The sequence below is a fragment of the Ascaphus truei genome, chromosome 9, assembly GCF_040206685.1.
Source record: "Ascaphus truei isolate aAscTru1 chromosome 9, aAscTru1.hap1, whole genome shotgun sequence".
Taxonomy (NCBI): domain Eukaryota; kingdom Metazoa; phylum Chordata; class Amphibia; order Anura; family Ascaphidae; genus Ascaphus; species Ascaphus truei.
Window position 1 is genome coordinate 44,567,906 of NC_134491.1, and position 17,420 is coordinate 44,585,325.

The 17,420-nt window shown below is 41.5% G+C and overlaps 1 protein-coding gene across 1 annotated transcript in view; it reads right to left on the reverse strand.

The window, feature by feature from the left end:
* SPATA7 (spermatogenesis associated 7) overlaps positions 1–13,074 on the reverse strand; it is an 87,918-nt gene extending 74,844 nt beyond the window's left edge. The window contains exon 1 of the mRNA XM_075614594.1: positions 13,018–13,074. Within this exon, the coding sequence (XP_075470709.1) occupies position 13,018 (1 nt within the window). The 5' untranslated portion in view covers positions 13,019–13,074. The remainder of the gene's footprint in view (positions 1–13,017) is intronic.
* Between the last annotated feature and the right edge of the window lie 4,346 nt (positions 13,075–17,420).

Below are 17,420 nucleotides of genomic sequence, written 5' to 3' on the forward strand. Positions count from 1 at the left end.
CGGGAGTCCTTGGCGATGGAGCCGCTGCCCCGATGCCGCGCCGGCACCTGGCGCACACCTGCGGAGGTGAGGGGGGGTTACTGGGAGCCCATAGGGAACAGGGCTACATATATATATATATATATATGATATATACACACACAATAACGAAAACAGGAAAAGAAAAGTATCCCAACTGAAGCACTCAGGCATACAAAAATATCAAATTTATTAATAATGTCACATGAAACAATAACAAAATAAAACAATCAAAGTGTCCCTGAGTAACAAAAGAGTAAGGTAACGCCTCACTAATTCATCCCTCTAAAAATGACCTGAGTGGGCAATACACATTAGCAAGATAACCTAGAGGTGTGGAGGCATGTGATCAGCCTCCCACCACTCTGACTTCACACACACACATATCAAATGACAATGACCCTCCCTAAGTTAAGCAGTATATAAACCACTACCACATCAACACTGAGAACATGCACACAATGAGACAGGTGATATTCCTAACAGATAGGATTGGATTGAGGAAAATATAGCAGCAGAGTGTTAACTCCTGTGCATCAAGATGGATAAAAACGTGAGGAAAAAATGCATGTAGTAAAAATACAGTGTCAATCCTTAAGTAAGTGAAAAAAGTACTTAGCCAGAGCCAAGCATGTGTGTCACAGAGGTACATCAAGTGATTCCACAGCAGAAGGGGGTTTAGCAAACCCAGGGACAGAGGGAGTACAAACAGACATAAGCCCTGACGCGCACGTTTCGCCACCTGCTTCGTCCGGGGGCTTAACAATAAGACTGACTCTTGATCTTTTTAAAGTCGCAGATTCCATGACATAGGGTCAATTAGTGAAATGTTGACACCTCCACACCTCTAGGTTATCTTGCTAATGTGCCCACTCAGGTCATTTTCAGAGGGTTGAATTAGTGAGCCGTTAGCTTACTCTTTTGTTACTCAGGGACACTTTGGATTGTTTTATACTGTTATTGTTTCATGTGACATTATTAATAAATTTGATTTTTTGTATGCCTGAGTGCTTCAGTTGGGATACTTTTCTTTTCTTGTTTTCGTTATTATTTATTTCTTATCCCCAGCACCTTCAAGCTTCAGTTCAGTCAATATCCTGCATGTGTGTGTTTTTTTTTAATAAATCAGTTCTGTAGTAAGAAAAAATACTTTTAGCATTTTCTGTTTTAAAAAAAACAACTTTGAAAGACCAATTTTCTTGTATTCTATTTTAACAAGCATTTGCTAAGGCACTGCCCCTTCATGTCCTGTCAGAAGCCCTGGCACACCCCTTTGTCAGCCCTGTCCTCCCTCTTGCACATGTCAATGCAGGAGTGCTCATGAATATTCATGAGCTTCCACTGACTGACAGAAGCAGATGAAAAACATATGCCATATCTAAAGATGTTGCCAAATTTCACCGATCAATACATGGAGAACGAATTGACTGGCAGCTATACAGTTCTTTAGGTAATTAGAGATTGCCCACATGAAACTATTGAATTTAAAAAAGAAAAAAAAAAGACTGAACTGCAGCTTTCAGCAGTGTTGTATACTATACACTTGACTTTCTGACTTGGGCATTAATTATTTCAGGTCTGTTGCAGGCTATATATATATACACACAAACGTATAATCTGACACTGATCGAGAGGAGAGCCATTGAATCACTAAAGGCCAACCTCAACATAACAATCAAACCTGCGGACAAGGGAGGAGCAGTGGTCATAATGAACACCACAGACTACCTGAAGCGCACAGACAACTCTCTGATGCAAAGTATTACACCAAACTGCAGGAGGATCCTACAAAAAAAAATACATGAGAGAACTCAACAGGATCATTAAAACACTCCCGATTCACACAAGAGAACAAATTCTGGACCTGATACTAGCTAACCCAAAACCTGGCACATTCTACATGCTCCCTAAAATTCACAAAGAGGGTAACCCTGGGTGCCCTATTATCTCTGGATCTGGCACACTGACTGAGAATATTTCTGGCTGGGTGGAAGGCATTCTAAAACCCCTTGTCAGGAACACACCCAGCTATATGCAGGACACCACCGAGCTGCTCAATAAACTTAATGCCATTGGCCCACTCCCAACAGGAAAACAACTAGCAACCATGGATGTAGAGTCACTCTACACAAACATCCCCCACACAGATGGGATTTCAGCCTGCAGATACTTTCTGGGACCGCAGGAGTCACTCACAGAGACAGTGACTAAATGCATCAAATTTATTCTGACCCATAACTACTTCACATTTGGAAATGACACATACCTCCAGACAACCGAGACCCCTATGGGCACTCGGATGGCGCCACAATATGCCAATCTGTTCTGCGTAAAACTGGAAAGTGACTTTCCACCTGTCACTTGAAACCCCTTACATACCTTCGCTACATCGATGACATCCTCCTGATTTGGACCTCTGGTGAACAGGACCTCCTACAGTTCCATGAGAACTTCAATACGTTCCACCCAACCATCAAACTCAAACTCACCCATTCCCCAGACGAAGTATACTTCCTAGATACCACCATTACTATAAAGAACAACCAACTACAGACTTCTGTATACCGCAAACCTACATGTGATAAAAGTGATTAAGAAGGGCGCTAACACACTTAAGTGCTTACTAGTGAAATATAATGTGATGATTGAAATATAATAACAAGTGAATAATCAAGTGATATAAAACAATAAAGGTGTCACCCCCCTGCTTCTACCCTCCGGGTGGGTTGTCTTCACTCTTCCCCAGAAATGTAGATAGTCTTCTCACAATCCAGGGGGAGCATGGGGAGTATAAACACAAAAAACAGCACTCTAAGTGTAGATGTACCAATAATAATAAAAGTCCCTAGTGAAACTTGGCCCCTATGAGCAGCCTACTCACAAGAAGGTGGTAGTATTCAAACAGAGGTGATCAAGGGCTGACCGTGGATTTCAGGAAATGCAGAGTTGCCCCTTCACCGGGGGAATAAGACCTCAGTAAGAGAGAAATGAACGCACATAGCACAGATCATAAGATTCCAACCATTTATAAAACTCTAAAAAGTGCACACTTACAGTGTTGCAGATAAAAAACAGCATGTAAGCTATAATAAGCTTTTAAATGACCACTGGGAGACAAATGCCGCCTCGCACCGGACCAAACGGAAATCCGGCTGGACCCCTCGCTGGTATGCTGGGGACTCTGGATGCTCTGCTCCGTCGCCGATTCCCGGATGTTGACGTCACAGATGGGCGGGACTCTCTTTAATATCTGTTGAATGGCTTCACAGCCTTTAGTATGTGTTCTACCACATTCCCAAGGTGCACAAAAGTGTAGTCAATCCCCCAGGCAGACCTATTGTCTCGGGGATTGACTCCCTTACAGCAAACCTTTCATTATACATTGATAAATTTCTACAAAAATATGTAGTACAACAAAAAGCATATTTACGTGAGACTACAGATATTTTGAATAAATTGAATAAAATTAATTGGGAACAACATTTTCTGATGGCAACGTGCGATGTGACCTCGCTTTACACATCAATTCAACATACTTAAAGCTGTGAAGCCATTCAACAGATATTAAAGAGAGATAGAGATCTTCCTGATGTTCAGGCTAAATTCATTGTAGATGGCATTAAGTTCATTCTCTGTCACAACTTTTTCTGGTACGGAGATAATTACTATCTTCAAAAATGTGGAACGGCGATGGGGACCAGGTTCGCCCCCAGTTACGCAAACTTGTTTATGGCAGTTTGGGAAGACCAAAACATCTGGTCTGAGGAGGGACCGGGAGCGGACCTGGTCCTCTGGCGCCATTTCATAGACGACGTGTTCCTGGTTTGGAAAGGGGGTCCAGAATCTTTACAAAGATTCTTGGATACATTAAATGTAAACGATAGAAATCTTAGATTTACAAGCATATCTAGCGAGGAGCTCATTAATTTTTTGGACTTGACAATATATATAGATGATGGTAAGATCAAGACCAAAACATACTTCAAAGATACAGATAGAAACAACTATATATTAAGATCCAGTTGTCATTTGCCAAAATGGATGGATAATGTACCAGCAGATCATTTTTCCCGTATCAAGAGGAATTGTACTAAGAGTGAATCTTTTGTATCACAGGCTAATATGGTAAAGCAGAGATTTGTAGACAAAAAATATCAAAAAGAACCTTTGGAGAAGGCTATGGAACAGGTAGAAAGAAAGAATAGAATGGATTTATTAAAAACTAAACCAAAAACCACCCAAAGGGATGGTAGGTTTGATTTTGCCTTTCTTACCGGTTACAATAGGGAAGCAGGAAATATAAAATCTATTATCAGCAAACATTCGGACATTCTAAGAAATGACCCTATTTTGGGACCAAATATTCCGGAGAAACCTAGTATAATATTTAGAAAAGTATCTAATTTAAAAAACAAGTTGGCACCTAGTGCACTCAGATCCACGAAAATCAGCAATGGATGGTTACAACAAAGCAAAGGTTTCTTTGGGTGTAAAACATGCAGGGCATGTCAGTGCAGAATTACCGTATGTTGAATTTTACTCAAATGTAACGGGAGAAATTCCAGGTTGATTCGTGCATTAAACGCAGAACGGACCACGTAGTGTATCTCTTGGAGTGTCCCTGTAAGATGCAATATGTGGGTAAAACCGAAAGACCAATTCGCACAAGGATCCTGGAGCATTTGAGCAGCATTAAAAGGAAATTGGAGACACATAGTGTGTCCAATCATTTTGCTAAATTCCATCAAGGGGATAGTACCGGTTTAACATTTATCGGGATTGAACATGTCCAACAACACTGGCGAGGGGGAGATAGAAACCTGGAGCTAAGGAAAAGAGAGACCTTTTGGATCCATAAAATGAAGACAATGGCTCCTAGAGGTCTAAATCTAGAAATTGATATTGCCCCTTTTCTCTGAATGTGATCTGATGTACTGTTTGCTGAATATGTTACTAATATTGTTCTCTCCTTTCCCTTCCCCCCCCTTTTTTTCTTCCCTGGCAATATTGAGGGATTAATAAGTCTGCATATTTACCGCTATATCAAGCTTTTTGTTTAATATCTGTATTGGTCCCTTTAAAATGTCCCTTTAGGATAATAATACTTTGTGTAAAAATTATTCTGTAAAAATATTCTGTGTATCTTTTGTACTTTATAACAAGTGTTTTTTTGTGGTCCCTGTATAAGTCATCTAATATTAATAGATTAGAATTGTCAAACATTGTCAGTTAAATTTATTGACCCATTAAGGAAAACAGTGCCCGTTTTTCTGCAATGCCTATGTGAGCAAGTTTAGATGGGTTGCTACATAAATTTCATCATTCATTATGTGGTTAATTAATATCCCTTGTTTTGGTAGCCTATCGTAAGGCAGGTGTGTTCAGGTGATAGCACATAGCACTGATTATTTTTAGATTGATGTTAGCATATAAGGCTTGTTTAGTGAGGGGGGAGGTACACTACTGAAGAAGCCGAATCATTGGTTGGCGAAACGCGTAGAGTGGTCCCGCCCATCTGTGACACGACTGTGGAGAGAGGAATCCCAGCCTACACCGCAGCAGTGAAACCGGAAGTGATGTCAACATCCGGGAATCGGCGACGGAGCAGAGCATCCAGAGAACCCAGCATACCAGCGAGGGGTCCAGACGGATTTCCCTGTTTGGTCCGGTGCAGTGAGAGGCGGCATTTGTCTCCCAGTGGTCATTTAAAAGCTTATTATAGCTTACATGCTGTTTTTTATCTGCAACACTGTAAGTGTGCACTTTTTAGAGTTTTCTAAATTGTTGGAATCTTATGATCTGTGCTGTGTGTGTTCATTTCACTCTTACTGAGGTCACATTCCCCTAGTGAAGGGGCAACTCTGCATTTCCTGAAATCCACGGTCAGCCCTTGATTACCTCTGCTTGAGTACTACCACCTTCTTGTGAGTAGGCTGCTCATAGGGGCCAAGTTTCACTTGGGGACTTTTATTATTATTGGTACATCTACACTTAGAGTGTTGTTTTTTGTGTTTATACTCCCCGTGCTCCCCCTGGATTGCGAGAAGACTACCGCAAACCTACAGACAGAGCCAGCTATTTGAGGGACAACAGCTTCCACCCGACACACACAAAGCATGCAACCATCTACAGTCAAGCCATACGATACAACCGGATATGCTCCGACACAGCAGACAGAGGCCAGCGGATTACAGCCTTGAGATCGGATTTCATAAACCGTGGATATAACCACAGAATTGTAGACCAGCAAATCCACAAAGCCACCAGAATTCCAAGAACTGATCTCCTTGAATACAGACAGAAATAGACAAGCGACAGAGTACCTTTGGTGGTAACATATAACCCACACCTAGAAGCCCTACGCAAGATAGCCAGGGAACTACAACCCATTCTCCATGAAGATACAAGACTGCAACAGGTCCTCCCTGAAACACCCTTATTATCATACAGACAACCTCATAATCTCAAGAAAATTATGGTGAGGAGTAAAGTATTCAGCAGAACAACTGAATGCAGGACAAGATCATGCCAGGACGCAAGATGCAAAACCTGCGCAATGCTCCACACAGCAGACACAATACACATACCACACAGGAATCGGGAGTACAAAATCAGAGGAAGGTTCACCTGTTCCTCCAGCAATGTCGTGTACCTCATCATGTGCATGAAATTCCCAGGGGGCTGCTACTACATAGGTGAGATGGGACAGGGGCTATACAAGAGAATGAATTTGCATCGCCACAGCATCACACGCCGAACAAGAGACAGTCCTGTCTTGACACTTCAAGAGACAGTTCTTGACTCTTTTTCAGCTATCACGGAGGAGGATGTGTCACTGCTGATCTCCTCTTCTCCCTCTACCACTTGCCTTCTTGATCCCATTCCCTCCCATCTCCTAAAACCTCTTGCTCCTACTATAATCCCAATGCTCACACATATTTTTAACTCTTCCCTCTACTCTGGTACCTTTCCATCCTCCTTCAAGCATGCAACCATTATACATTACTCAAAAACAGCAAGCTTGACCCTACCTGTCCTTCTAACTATCGACCTGTCTCCCTCCTGCCTTTTGCCTCCAAACTCCTTGAACGTCTTGTATTCTCTCGATTGCTACACTTTCTCAACACCTATTCTCTTCTAGACCCTCTACAATCTGGCTTCCGCACTGCTCAATCTACTGAAACAGCCCTCACTAAAATAACTGATGACCTCCATGCTGCCAAAGACAGAGGTCATTACACTCTGCTCATATTACTCGACCTCTCTGCAGCATTTGACACCGTGGATCACCCTCTTCTCCTTCACATTCTCCATACTCTTGGTATTTAGAACAAAGCTCTATCCAAGATCTGCTCTTATCTCTCCCTTGTCGCTTTTCCCTCCACAATATCACAAAGATACGCCCTTTCCTCTGTTACTTGACTGCTAAAACTCTGACTCGGGCCCTCATTCTCTCCCGTCTCGATTACTGCAACCTCCTTCTGTCTGGCCTTCCTGCCTCTCACCTGTCTCCCCTACAATCTATCCTAAACGCTGCTGCCAGAATCACTCTACTCTTTCCTAAATCTGTCTCCGCGTCTCCCCTCCTGGCTTCCTATCAAATCCCACATCTCACACTCAATTCTCCTCCTCACTTTTAAAGCTTTACACTCTTCTGCCCCTCCTTACATCCCAACCCTAATTTCTCGTTATGCACCATCCCGACTCTTGCGTTCTTCTCAAGGATGTCTTCTTTCTACCCCCTTTGTATCTAAAGCCCTCACCCGCCTTAAACCTTTTTCACTGACTGCCCGCACCTCTGGAATGTCCTTCCCCTCAATACCCGACTAGCACCCTCTCTATCCACCTTTAAGACCCACCTTAAGACACATTTGCTTAAATAAGCATATGAATAGCACTGTGAATAATCCTGGACACATGATACATAAAGCTTGGCCCCCTGCAGACGCACTTACCAGAATTCCCTCCTACTGTCTCTATACGTTCCCCTACCTACCAGTTAGATTGTAAGCTCCTCGGAGCAGGGACTCCTGTTACTTAATGTTACTTTTATGTCTGAAGCCCTTTTTCCCATGACCTGTTATTTATATTATTTGTTATTTTTATGATTACCACGTGTATTACTACTGTGAAGCGCTATGTACATTTATGGCGCTAATACAATACAAGAGAATGAATCTGCATCGCCACAGCATCACACGAGGAACAAGAGACAGTGCTGTCTGCGAATATTTCTCTGACTCTGGCTATAAGATGAACGATCTGAAGGTGGCCATACTCAAAGGTAATCTTAGAACTCCGAAAGAGAGACGGTTGCATGAATACAAATTTATGCAACTGTTCGGGAAACTTAGCGATGGCCTAAACCGAGACCGAAGTTTTATGAGTCACTACTGACATGAGAGAACTCTCTTCCCATGAGTGCTAAAGTCCATGTCCATACATACTGCGCTATATATATATATATGTAAAGCACTGTATACACTGTGGGCTCTCCATTCATTTATATTCACACAGATACACACACACACACTCTTACATCACTTTCTTTCAGGAACCATTTAACACCTCTAGCCATAAATCTCATCCACACCGGGGGAAGGACAAGCACAGATAACATTCCAAGAGACACTGTTTTTAAGTAAACCCTTTGCTTGCTTCATTCATTGTAACATCGCCGGAAGAAGAGATCAGTGTATCTCGAAAGCTCACACAAATAAAAGCATTTCGTTAGCCACAGAACGGTATCATCTATTTATTTTTTTATTATTGAAGCTCGGCTAACACAGTACTGATACCTTTACATACATATATATATATATTTATATATATATATATATACACACACACAGCTGTCTCTTACACATAGAAATACTCTACGTAATTCCATCCCTATATACCAATAGGGACCACATAGTATCTACACACGTTAATAGTAATGCTACACCCTGTTACATTCCTACACCTACCCACACCATTGGTATACACTCCCACACAAACCATTTGCAAAACGCTGTATACACTGTGGGCACTTTATAAATTTATATTTCTACACATACATACACATACACACACATACTCTTACACCACTAACATTCTCCTGCTCCTCGGCTGGAAATCTCGCGATATCTGCGTGATGACGCTCCGCTTTCACTTTTGGATAAACAGAAGCTTCTCCATGGGTGTAATCAGCCACAATTGCCGCTAATAGCGGTTGCAAAGTTCCAATTGCCTTTAATAAGGCATATAGTCCAGAAAGTGAATAAATACCCCTTGAGAAAGTCTTTTTAAACGAAACGCGTAGGGCTACGGTAGTCTTGTCCCTTGAATTTGCATGTGGTTTCCCAGAATCCCTTGCTGGAGTGGAAGCACTGTATGCTAGGTGATAATAGTGAAAGGCAGGGTTGCAGACCTGTCTGAGAAATGTGAATGTGCTCACAAGTGATCTTTTTATTTGCTATATGCTTAATCCTATACGGTGGAGGTTTCTTGTTGCCTTTTTTACCAACCATAACTTAAAATGTGTGTGTATGCATGTATATATATTATATATATATATATATATATATATATACACACGGTATATATATCTCCTTGCTACATGGGGACTGGAGTTGAGTACCCCTGAAGTACGTGATAGGGTGAAAAGATAAAGGGAAGGGAAATTCTACAAAATGTAAAACAACCTGTGTCTTTCTGAGTGGCTTGGACGTTACAATGAGAGGTAAATCACAGAGCACTAGTACTGTAGATGCACATAGCATTAAATAGAACTATATGCCATTTATCGATGTTCAAAGTAGTATGTGCTTAATTATTAATAACTAGATTAACTTGTGCATAATTTATTGCAATATACTTCTGTGTATTTTTTAAAGCAGCAATCTCACCAAACGCCTTTTTTTTAAACCCCCTTTTTATGTTCACAGCATTGGAATCACACTGTTTTCAGCTCTGGGGACCCCCATTCCTGTGATACTTACTGATGAATTTACGGGGGGGACATTCTTTCCCCCTAGGGGAAACAAAATGGATGCCAAATCTTGAGCAAAATCTTCACTATGGCTTCTTTTTGGACAGCCATTAGAATCCCATTTAAATAAAACAAAAAGTAATACCAGTAATGTCCCTGCTAAGCCTCTCAGGGACAGAGGGCGCCCCAGAGCTGAAAAGAATGGGGTTTAGCTCCGAGCAGCCCCAGTTAGTGGGGACAGATTGAAGTAATCTAAAATATGTTTAAACCCACAAAGACTGAGCCACTGATTGAGCCACCTTTGTTCAAGCAGGGATATTCTGAAAACCTGAGCTGTTGGTGGCCCATGAGGACTGGAGTTGGCCGCCCCTCTTCTAGACGGTGACACTTGTGTAGCTGTAGTTTGAAACCGTTTTCTCCACCTTTTTTGCACACCCTTTAGTGTGATTTCCTGCCATGGACATGTTCGTGCTGGACTTTCATCGGGTATAGCATTGGAAGACCAGAGATGAATGCAGAAGACATACAATATGTACCTCCTTGTTTAAAGCCTAGGTCTTTCTCCCTTAGGAGTTACACATCCAAACATCACATTATCTGTTTCATTCATCACACATGGTCAATAGGTTTGGACAGTGATGGAATGTATCAGGGCAAGAAGGAAGAATCAAAGCCAAAATGTAAGTATTACCAACGCTATGGGAAATGCCAGTAAACATATATAAATAGCAAAGTATTGCAGACGTTATATAGAGATAGGTATACATTACGTAGACATTTTTTGCATGACTATACACAATGTTATATTGATGGCAGAAGCAATTTACAGAGGGCCAAGATTATAATGGTGTTTATTTCTCTGCTCAATATACAGCCAAATTTATATTTGTAAATGTAAGTACATTTGCTGCTAACACTGTAACAACCTTTATTGTAGGTAATATTTCCAGTTTGATTATTAGGCTATTCTCTCCTACCAACCATCTTTTATATGATTATGAGAGTAATACCACATAATAAATATGATGTAATATACAAGAACATATCTGTGTTTCTTGTTAAGATGTGGAAATTATACACATGGTATTTTATCATTTGAAATAGACACCTATTGAAGGAAATTCAATATGAGCATTTGCTTTATAATTAACATAGTTGGCTCTTGTGTAAATTCATCAAACATGATTTACCGCCTCCACAATTAGCCTCCCGAGCTCGGAGGGTGTTCAACAAATAACCCTGACATGAGTTACAAGGTTCAACAACTCTATAGGGGCTAAAAGATTTATAACACATGCTTTTGCTAAGGTTGTGTACGCCTAAATCCCCTATAACACATTATTAGTGTCCAATATTGATCGTACAGATTAGATCTGCAGTACATGTATATATCCATTATTGCTTTACAGAAAAATAATAGTTTTGAAATAGTCACTAAATGGCCTTCTCCCATAACTGCATCAAATTATACAAAATAAGCTACATTTAAAAAAAGGTCCCCTTTCACATAAGTTCTGCCAAGCAACCTCTTTTTGAATTCCTGCGTCTGGAATGTCCCCCTAATGCCAGATCTAATTTGTTTAAGGGCCCTCTGAGCTTTCTGATCCTATATTAAATTACACCTCTTGCGTAAGACATATTGAGATCAATATCCCTTTATGAAGACCAGCTGTAATCATATTACTGGTGTAATTATATGACCCCTGTTATGTGACAATCAATACAGGGTGAGGCCCCTTTATAGTGGGTTGAAAGAGCTACAGGGGGGGAGAGGGGGCAAGTAACTGTTGAAATGTTACAATGTTTGAACAATCAATACAGGGTAATTTAATGATATTTAGTGGCAACTTTTGTTTGAAACCAAAAACCAGATGTGTACTATGGTGGTGGTATTTACATATCCAAACCCTGCGAACCCACCGTATAGGGGGATATACCTCCCCATAATTCCCTGCAACTTACAGGATCTCCGAAACAGAAATATGCAGGTTTCACGCGCCTCTCAGGCATATAGGACACGGGAGGTTTGGATTTGTCACAAAATGTGATACTTTTTAATCGACTGAAGAAAGGCCTCTGAGGTTTGGAAAGCTCTGTACACACCATTATATCTATGAGAAAAATGTTGGGTCCATTAAAATGTTTCACAACCTGCAACAAATCGATATATTACCAACTCAGTGTTGAACTTGGCATATCCCTTCACCATAACAGATGAGGTGTAAATGCTGAAATTCCCAATCATCCTAGGAGTCTAAATGAAGCAAAAGATTTACTATGTGCTTCTAACAGCAGCAAGTCCCCCCCAAAGACTGCTTAAAGCTGACTGAATGCCTGTTTATTGGATGTAAAAGCATTGTCATTTCTTAAAGGCAATATAATTGTCATACACCCTGAAACACCAGTCTCACTTTGCAACATGTATAATGCCACTGGAGAAAATGCATGTAATCAGTTAGTAGCTACTGAGCTCCTTTTATACGGTCTATATTTGGTCTTCAGAAAAATAAGTGTACCCTCTGAATGCCACTGTGGCATGTGCAGGGGAGAGTTCAGTTTGCTGTTACAACTACTTTCAGCTACTCAAAGTGATGGCGTGTGAAATGATGCAGCAGTTAGTGAGGGGGAACAAAGCAGTTTTGAGAGAGGTTGCATTTCTTGGTATATTTTAGGGGCTCTCAACTCCAGTCCTCGAGACCCCCCAACAGGTCAGGTTTTCAGGATATCCCTGCTTCAGCACAGGTGGCTCAATCAGTGGCTCAGTCGAAGACTGAGCCACTGATTGAGCCACCTGTGCTGATTCAGGGATATCCTTAAAATCTGACCTGTTGGGGGGTCTTCAGGACTGGAGTTGAGAACCCCTGAAGTATACTTAATGGGTGTCACGGTAACTTTATGACAAGCTATAATATACACCAAAATACCTGGGTTGAAGTGAACACGACTAGATATGATAAAATAAAATTTATTCCTTGAAAAAGGTGAACACACGAGATATACAAATAACAGACAAAATATGCACTTACTTGGAATTGGAATGACGAAATAATCAGAAATCTTGATCAGCAGTTCATACAGCAATCTCAGGATGACACAAAGACAATGAGCATAGGCTGAGCCTCATTTATATACCATCTCGGGCCTATCTCTTAATCCTGGGTGCCTAGCTGGCTCTCAAATTCCTTTGAAGTAGACTCTCCCTTATCTGCAAGTGTGAACTATGACACTTACAGACCACTCAGGTCCTTTGTTCTTCCGCCCTACTGTAAACACTCAGGGCGGTCAATCTTTGATCAGAGGCTTTAGGAACGACAACTGGTCTGCCATCCTGCCAATTAACCTAGCAGATGGGTTCTTAGTTTTCATACCAGACCCAAAATACCATTCACAGTTTAATATCTTCACATATTAATATACTCGGTTCTGTTGGGCCCAGTGGGCTGATTTTTGCCAGCTTTTCTTACCGGAAGTGTATCTCCATTGTGGCCAAGTCTCAGCCCCCTGCAACACCCAGAACCGGAGATACACAAATGCAGGTTAAAACACTTTTAAAATACAGGATTCTTCCCTTTAAAAATGAATCTCTGCTTTTCACTCTTTCCCCATTGAAATCAACGGCTTCTGCCGCCATAGGCTTTAAATGGTGCGGTCCGCCGTTGAAGTCAATGGAGTTCCCCGCCATAGACTTTCAATGGGGAGACACCGCCATTGAAGTCTATGGAAAAACCAAAAATCTTTACATTTGCCCATACTCCGTCTGGTTGTTCGGAGAGGGTTGGGAATGGCCATGGCTACATGCCACCCAAATCCCAGCCCTCTGGTCTTTCCAGAACCGGAGATATGGACTTACACTTTTCACCATTTCGGACTTAGCCATTTTCACGCCACGCGGCTTTTCCCCATTGGAATCAATGGCCGGCGCCGCCATAGACAATGCATGGGCGCACGCCGCCATTGGATTCAATGGGACCTCCGCTCCTTCATTAAAGTCAATGACACAACCCTCTTTCTACGCTCGACCCTTTACGGGGGTCCCTCATTCCCAGACCCGGTGGGGGTCGTGTGGGGGTTCCTAGGGGCTAGGGGCAACAAGAATTTTATTCCCAGGTGCCCTAGAACCTAAGATTCCCACGCCAATTGTCATTGAACTTGAACCAAGTGATAAAGCTCTTTTCAAAGACATTGTATCCGCTTTGCGGTCTGCGGTTTGGATGGCTGCCAACCTATTCCTGGAGATCGGCGTAGAGGAATCCCCATTGAAGTCAATGGCCCCATTGACTTACAATGGGAAACCGCCGCTCCTCCTCTCGGACGCCTCCTGCTGGTCGTCGCTGGAAAACAGGTCCAAAACCGCTACTTCTGCCATTGGAATGCATGGAGCCTCAATGGCGGCCTATGGAAGGCTGCAAACTGGCGCCTGAAAAGGCGGGAAAAGGGAACAAAGGGCTATAATCACTGAATTAACATTAACCCCTTCCCTCCCACATTAACCCCTTCCCTCCCGCATCAACCCTAATGTATGAGTTGTTGCAAACACTGGGACAGAAACAATACATTTTTACAGGGGAATATACATTAGGATGCTGAAGCAAGGTAAAAACACATTACTGGACCATAGTCCAGTTAACCCCTTGCTTCCCAGGTGAGAGTAGGGGGTGGCCAAATGGGGTGTAACCCCTTTAATCCTGGGCCAAACCCCCTCTCCCATGACAATGGCCTGACAAATATTATTTTACATCAATATTTTATCCACATAACTATAATAACAGTTGGCAGCAAAATATGGGGATCAGAAAAACAAAAGTGACCTGTAAGGAAAGCAATATATTGTACCAGTGTTAATGATAAAAAATATCAAAAATGGTCCAACTCGAAACAATATTTCCTCTTTTGAGAAATCTCAGGCAGAGTTTGTATTACATTGATGCTCATCAGCACTAGAGGGGTTAATATCATTAGTAATTCTGGCAACAATATTTATTTCATTCTAGTAGATGGATGTAAAAGTGATAAAGGGTTTTACATTCATTTTCCATGTGCCTCATTTAGGGGGATTTTTACCAAAGTCTTTCAGCTGCAAAACGGGGGTCCATTTGGTGGAACAAAACAACACACTTTATTAAGGAAAAGGAATTCTGTTCAAAGCAGTTGGAGTTGATTTTCTTTTCCAGGTTTGCAAATGGCTACATTGTAGCATTGCGGAGACTATTATATCTTGTGGTTGTGTGAAAATTAACTTGTGTGAAGCACAAGGAGATAAAAGAAATCTCAGTGTTCGGACGATATCCGAGGTAACCAGAGATCCTCTGATTTTGATGCCATCGCCTGTTTTGAAGATAAGAAAAAATTACAATAAATGCATGATAATACATTAAGGCTAAACATATAAATGGAAAAAATAAATATGGTGCAGATGGCGAATAATTTGGTGAATTTAGCATATGGTTGTAACAGTACATATTGTGTAAACCCATAATGTGTAAGTCTCAATGCAGAGCCTGTTTACAATTGAGGTTTTGCTTTTTAATCATATTGTATATTATCAATAGTCTGTTAAACAAACAATTAACAGCGTCAGACAGTAATATATTTTACACTTCTAATTTATTTATTTGCTGGCTATGAAGCTATTATCATTATTTATTCCAACTTTAATTGGTTTACATTTTCTCTGTGGAGATTGAACTTTGGAGAGTGGAAAACGTGTGTGTGTGTGTGTGTGTGTTTTTGTGTGTGCATATATCCAACAATACAACCCATCACTTTACTAAGTAAAGAATACAGGTGAATTGTAATACAATAAATGCAACAAACATACAAGTGCACAAAGTAAATCCCTGACCCAGAGAGCTTACAATCTAAGTGAAGGTGTGTAACTATGCTTAAACCCTGCTCCTTGTGGGGTAATGGTGCTTCTGTATTCTGTATGATGCAATTCTGTTAACTGTCCAGGGTCCTGAAGCTTAATTTCAGTCTTTTCCCTATGCCACAGTATATCATTTACCACAAAACAGTGTACTAAGTATACTGATTAACTATTTCATTGCTGAGAGGGAATAAAATGAAAGAGGTAGTATCTGCTCTTGAGATTATTACAGCCATTTGATATAAAGGCAATTTATTTGTAATATCTAAGTGAACAGTACACCAAATGAAGATTACTTAGAGTATAGCAGAATTATTTTGTTTTCGGATATACTCAGTCAATATGTCTATGACTTTTTTTTATTTTGTTGTTATATTTTAGGTAAATATTTAAGGTAGATTTGGGTGGAGAAAAATATTGCAGTGGCTCTAGCAATGTGATCACGTGGCAATGTGTAATTCTACATTCTTCCCTAAACTGACAATTGTTTGGTGCTCCTGTTACAAATCTGTAAAAATCCTGATTGTTTGCCTAACATAATGGCTGCTTCCCGCTTCAGTCAGTGTAAGGCTGAGTCCATGCTCCCTGCTTGCTCGCTGAGGCGCGCTGAGGCTCAGGGAAAGCGGGTGCTTTCCCTGGCCTTGCGGTTGCTTACCGCACGCGCCGTCAGCGGGCCTGCAGGGGGCGGGCTGGGCGTGGGCGCGTCACTGGCCGGGGGCGGGCCAGTGATGTCACGGAGCTGGTTCGCCCTCATTGGGCAAACCGCTCACGTGACCGGCCTGTCTCGTCGGCAAGCGGAGGAATTTTAAATTCCCCTAAGACCTGCGCTTCCGCAAGCGCGCGGAAGCACAGGTTAGCCCCTACTAAAGCCGCTCTAATTGCGGCTGTAGTGGCTCAGTGCTGAGCGGGAGCGCGCCCCAGCGCGCTTCCGCCAGCAAGCAACTAACATGGCCGAGGCCTAACTGAGCAGCTACAATGTATCCTTGTATTACTAAAGTAACATTATCTATTGTTACAGTTTATAGCTCAAACTGCTGGGAACATTTGCAACAAATCATCCCAAACAGGAAAGTGTTGCAAACAACTTGCACTGCTGGGGATCGATGTTAAAACCTGCTTTAGAAATCAAAGGACGCTTTAAAACTCATTAAAATGACATTAAGAGTTGACTAAGAACAAGAAAAATAGTCACTATTATGTAATACTACAGAACTGATTTATTGAAAAATACAAAAACAAATAAGATTTCACATGTCTTGCTGCTTTAAGTAACTAACTTTTGTAATTTCCTTGCAACATTCATTTCGGACCCACACGGTCCATTGCTCTAGGCTGCATTGGTTGCCCTTTATGCTTCAATAAATGTATTTGTTCATCTGGAGAGTGCTGTGGACCCTTTGTTGTATATTTGCTGGACTGGTTTGGCCTTCCCTGTCCCTCTAGGTGCACCTCTACTTCTGTTAAATATACTTTCTCCTATTTTTTATAGTTTTTTGAGTGCACCCAGCATATTATATATATATATAGTCAATGAAAAAATAGTTTGCACTCACGGTTTTTCAA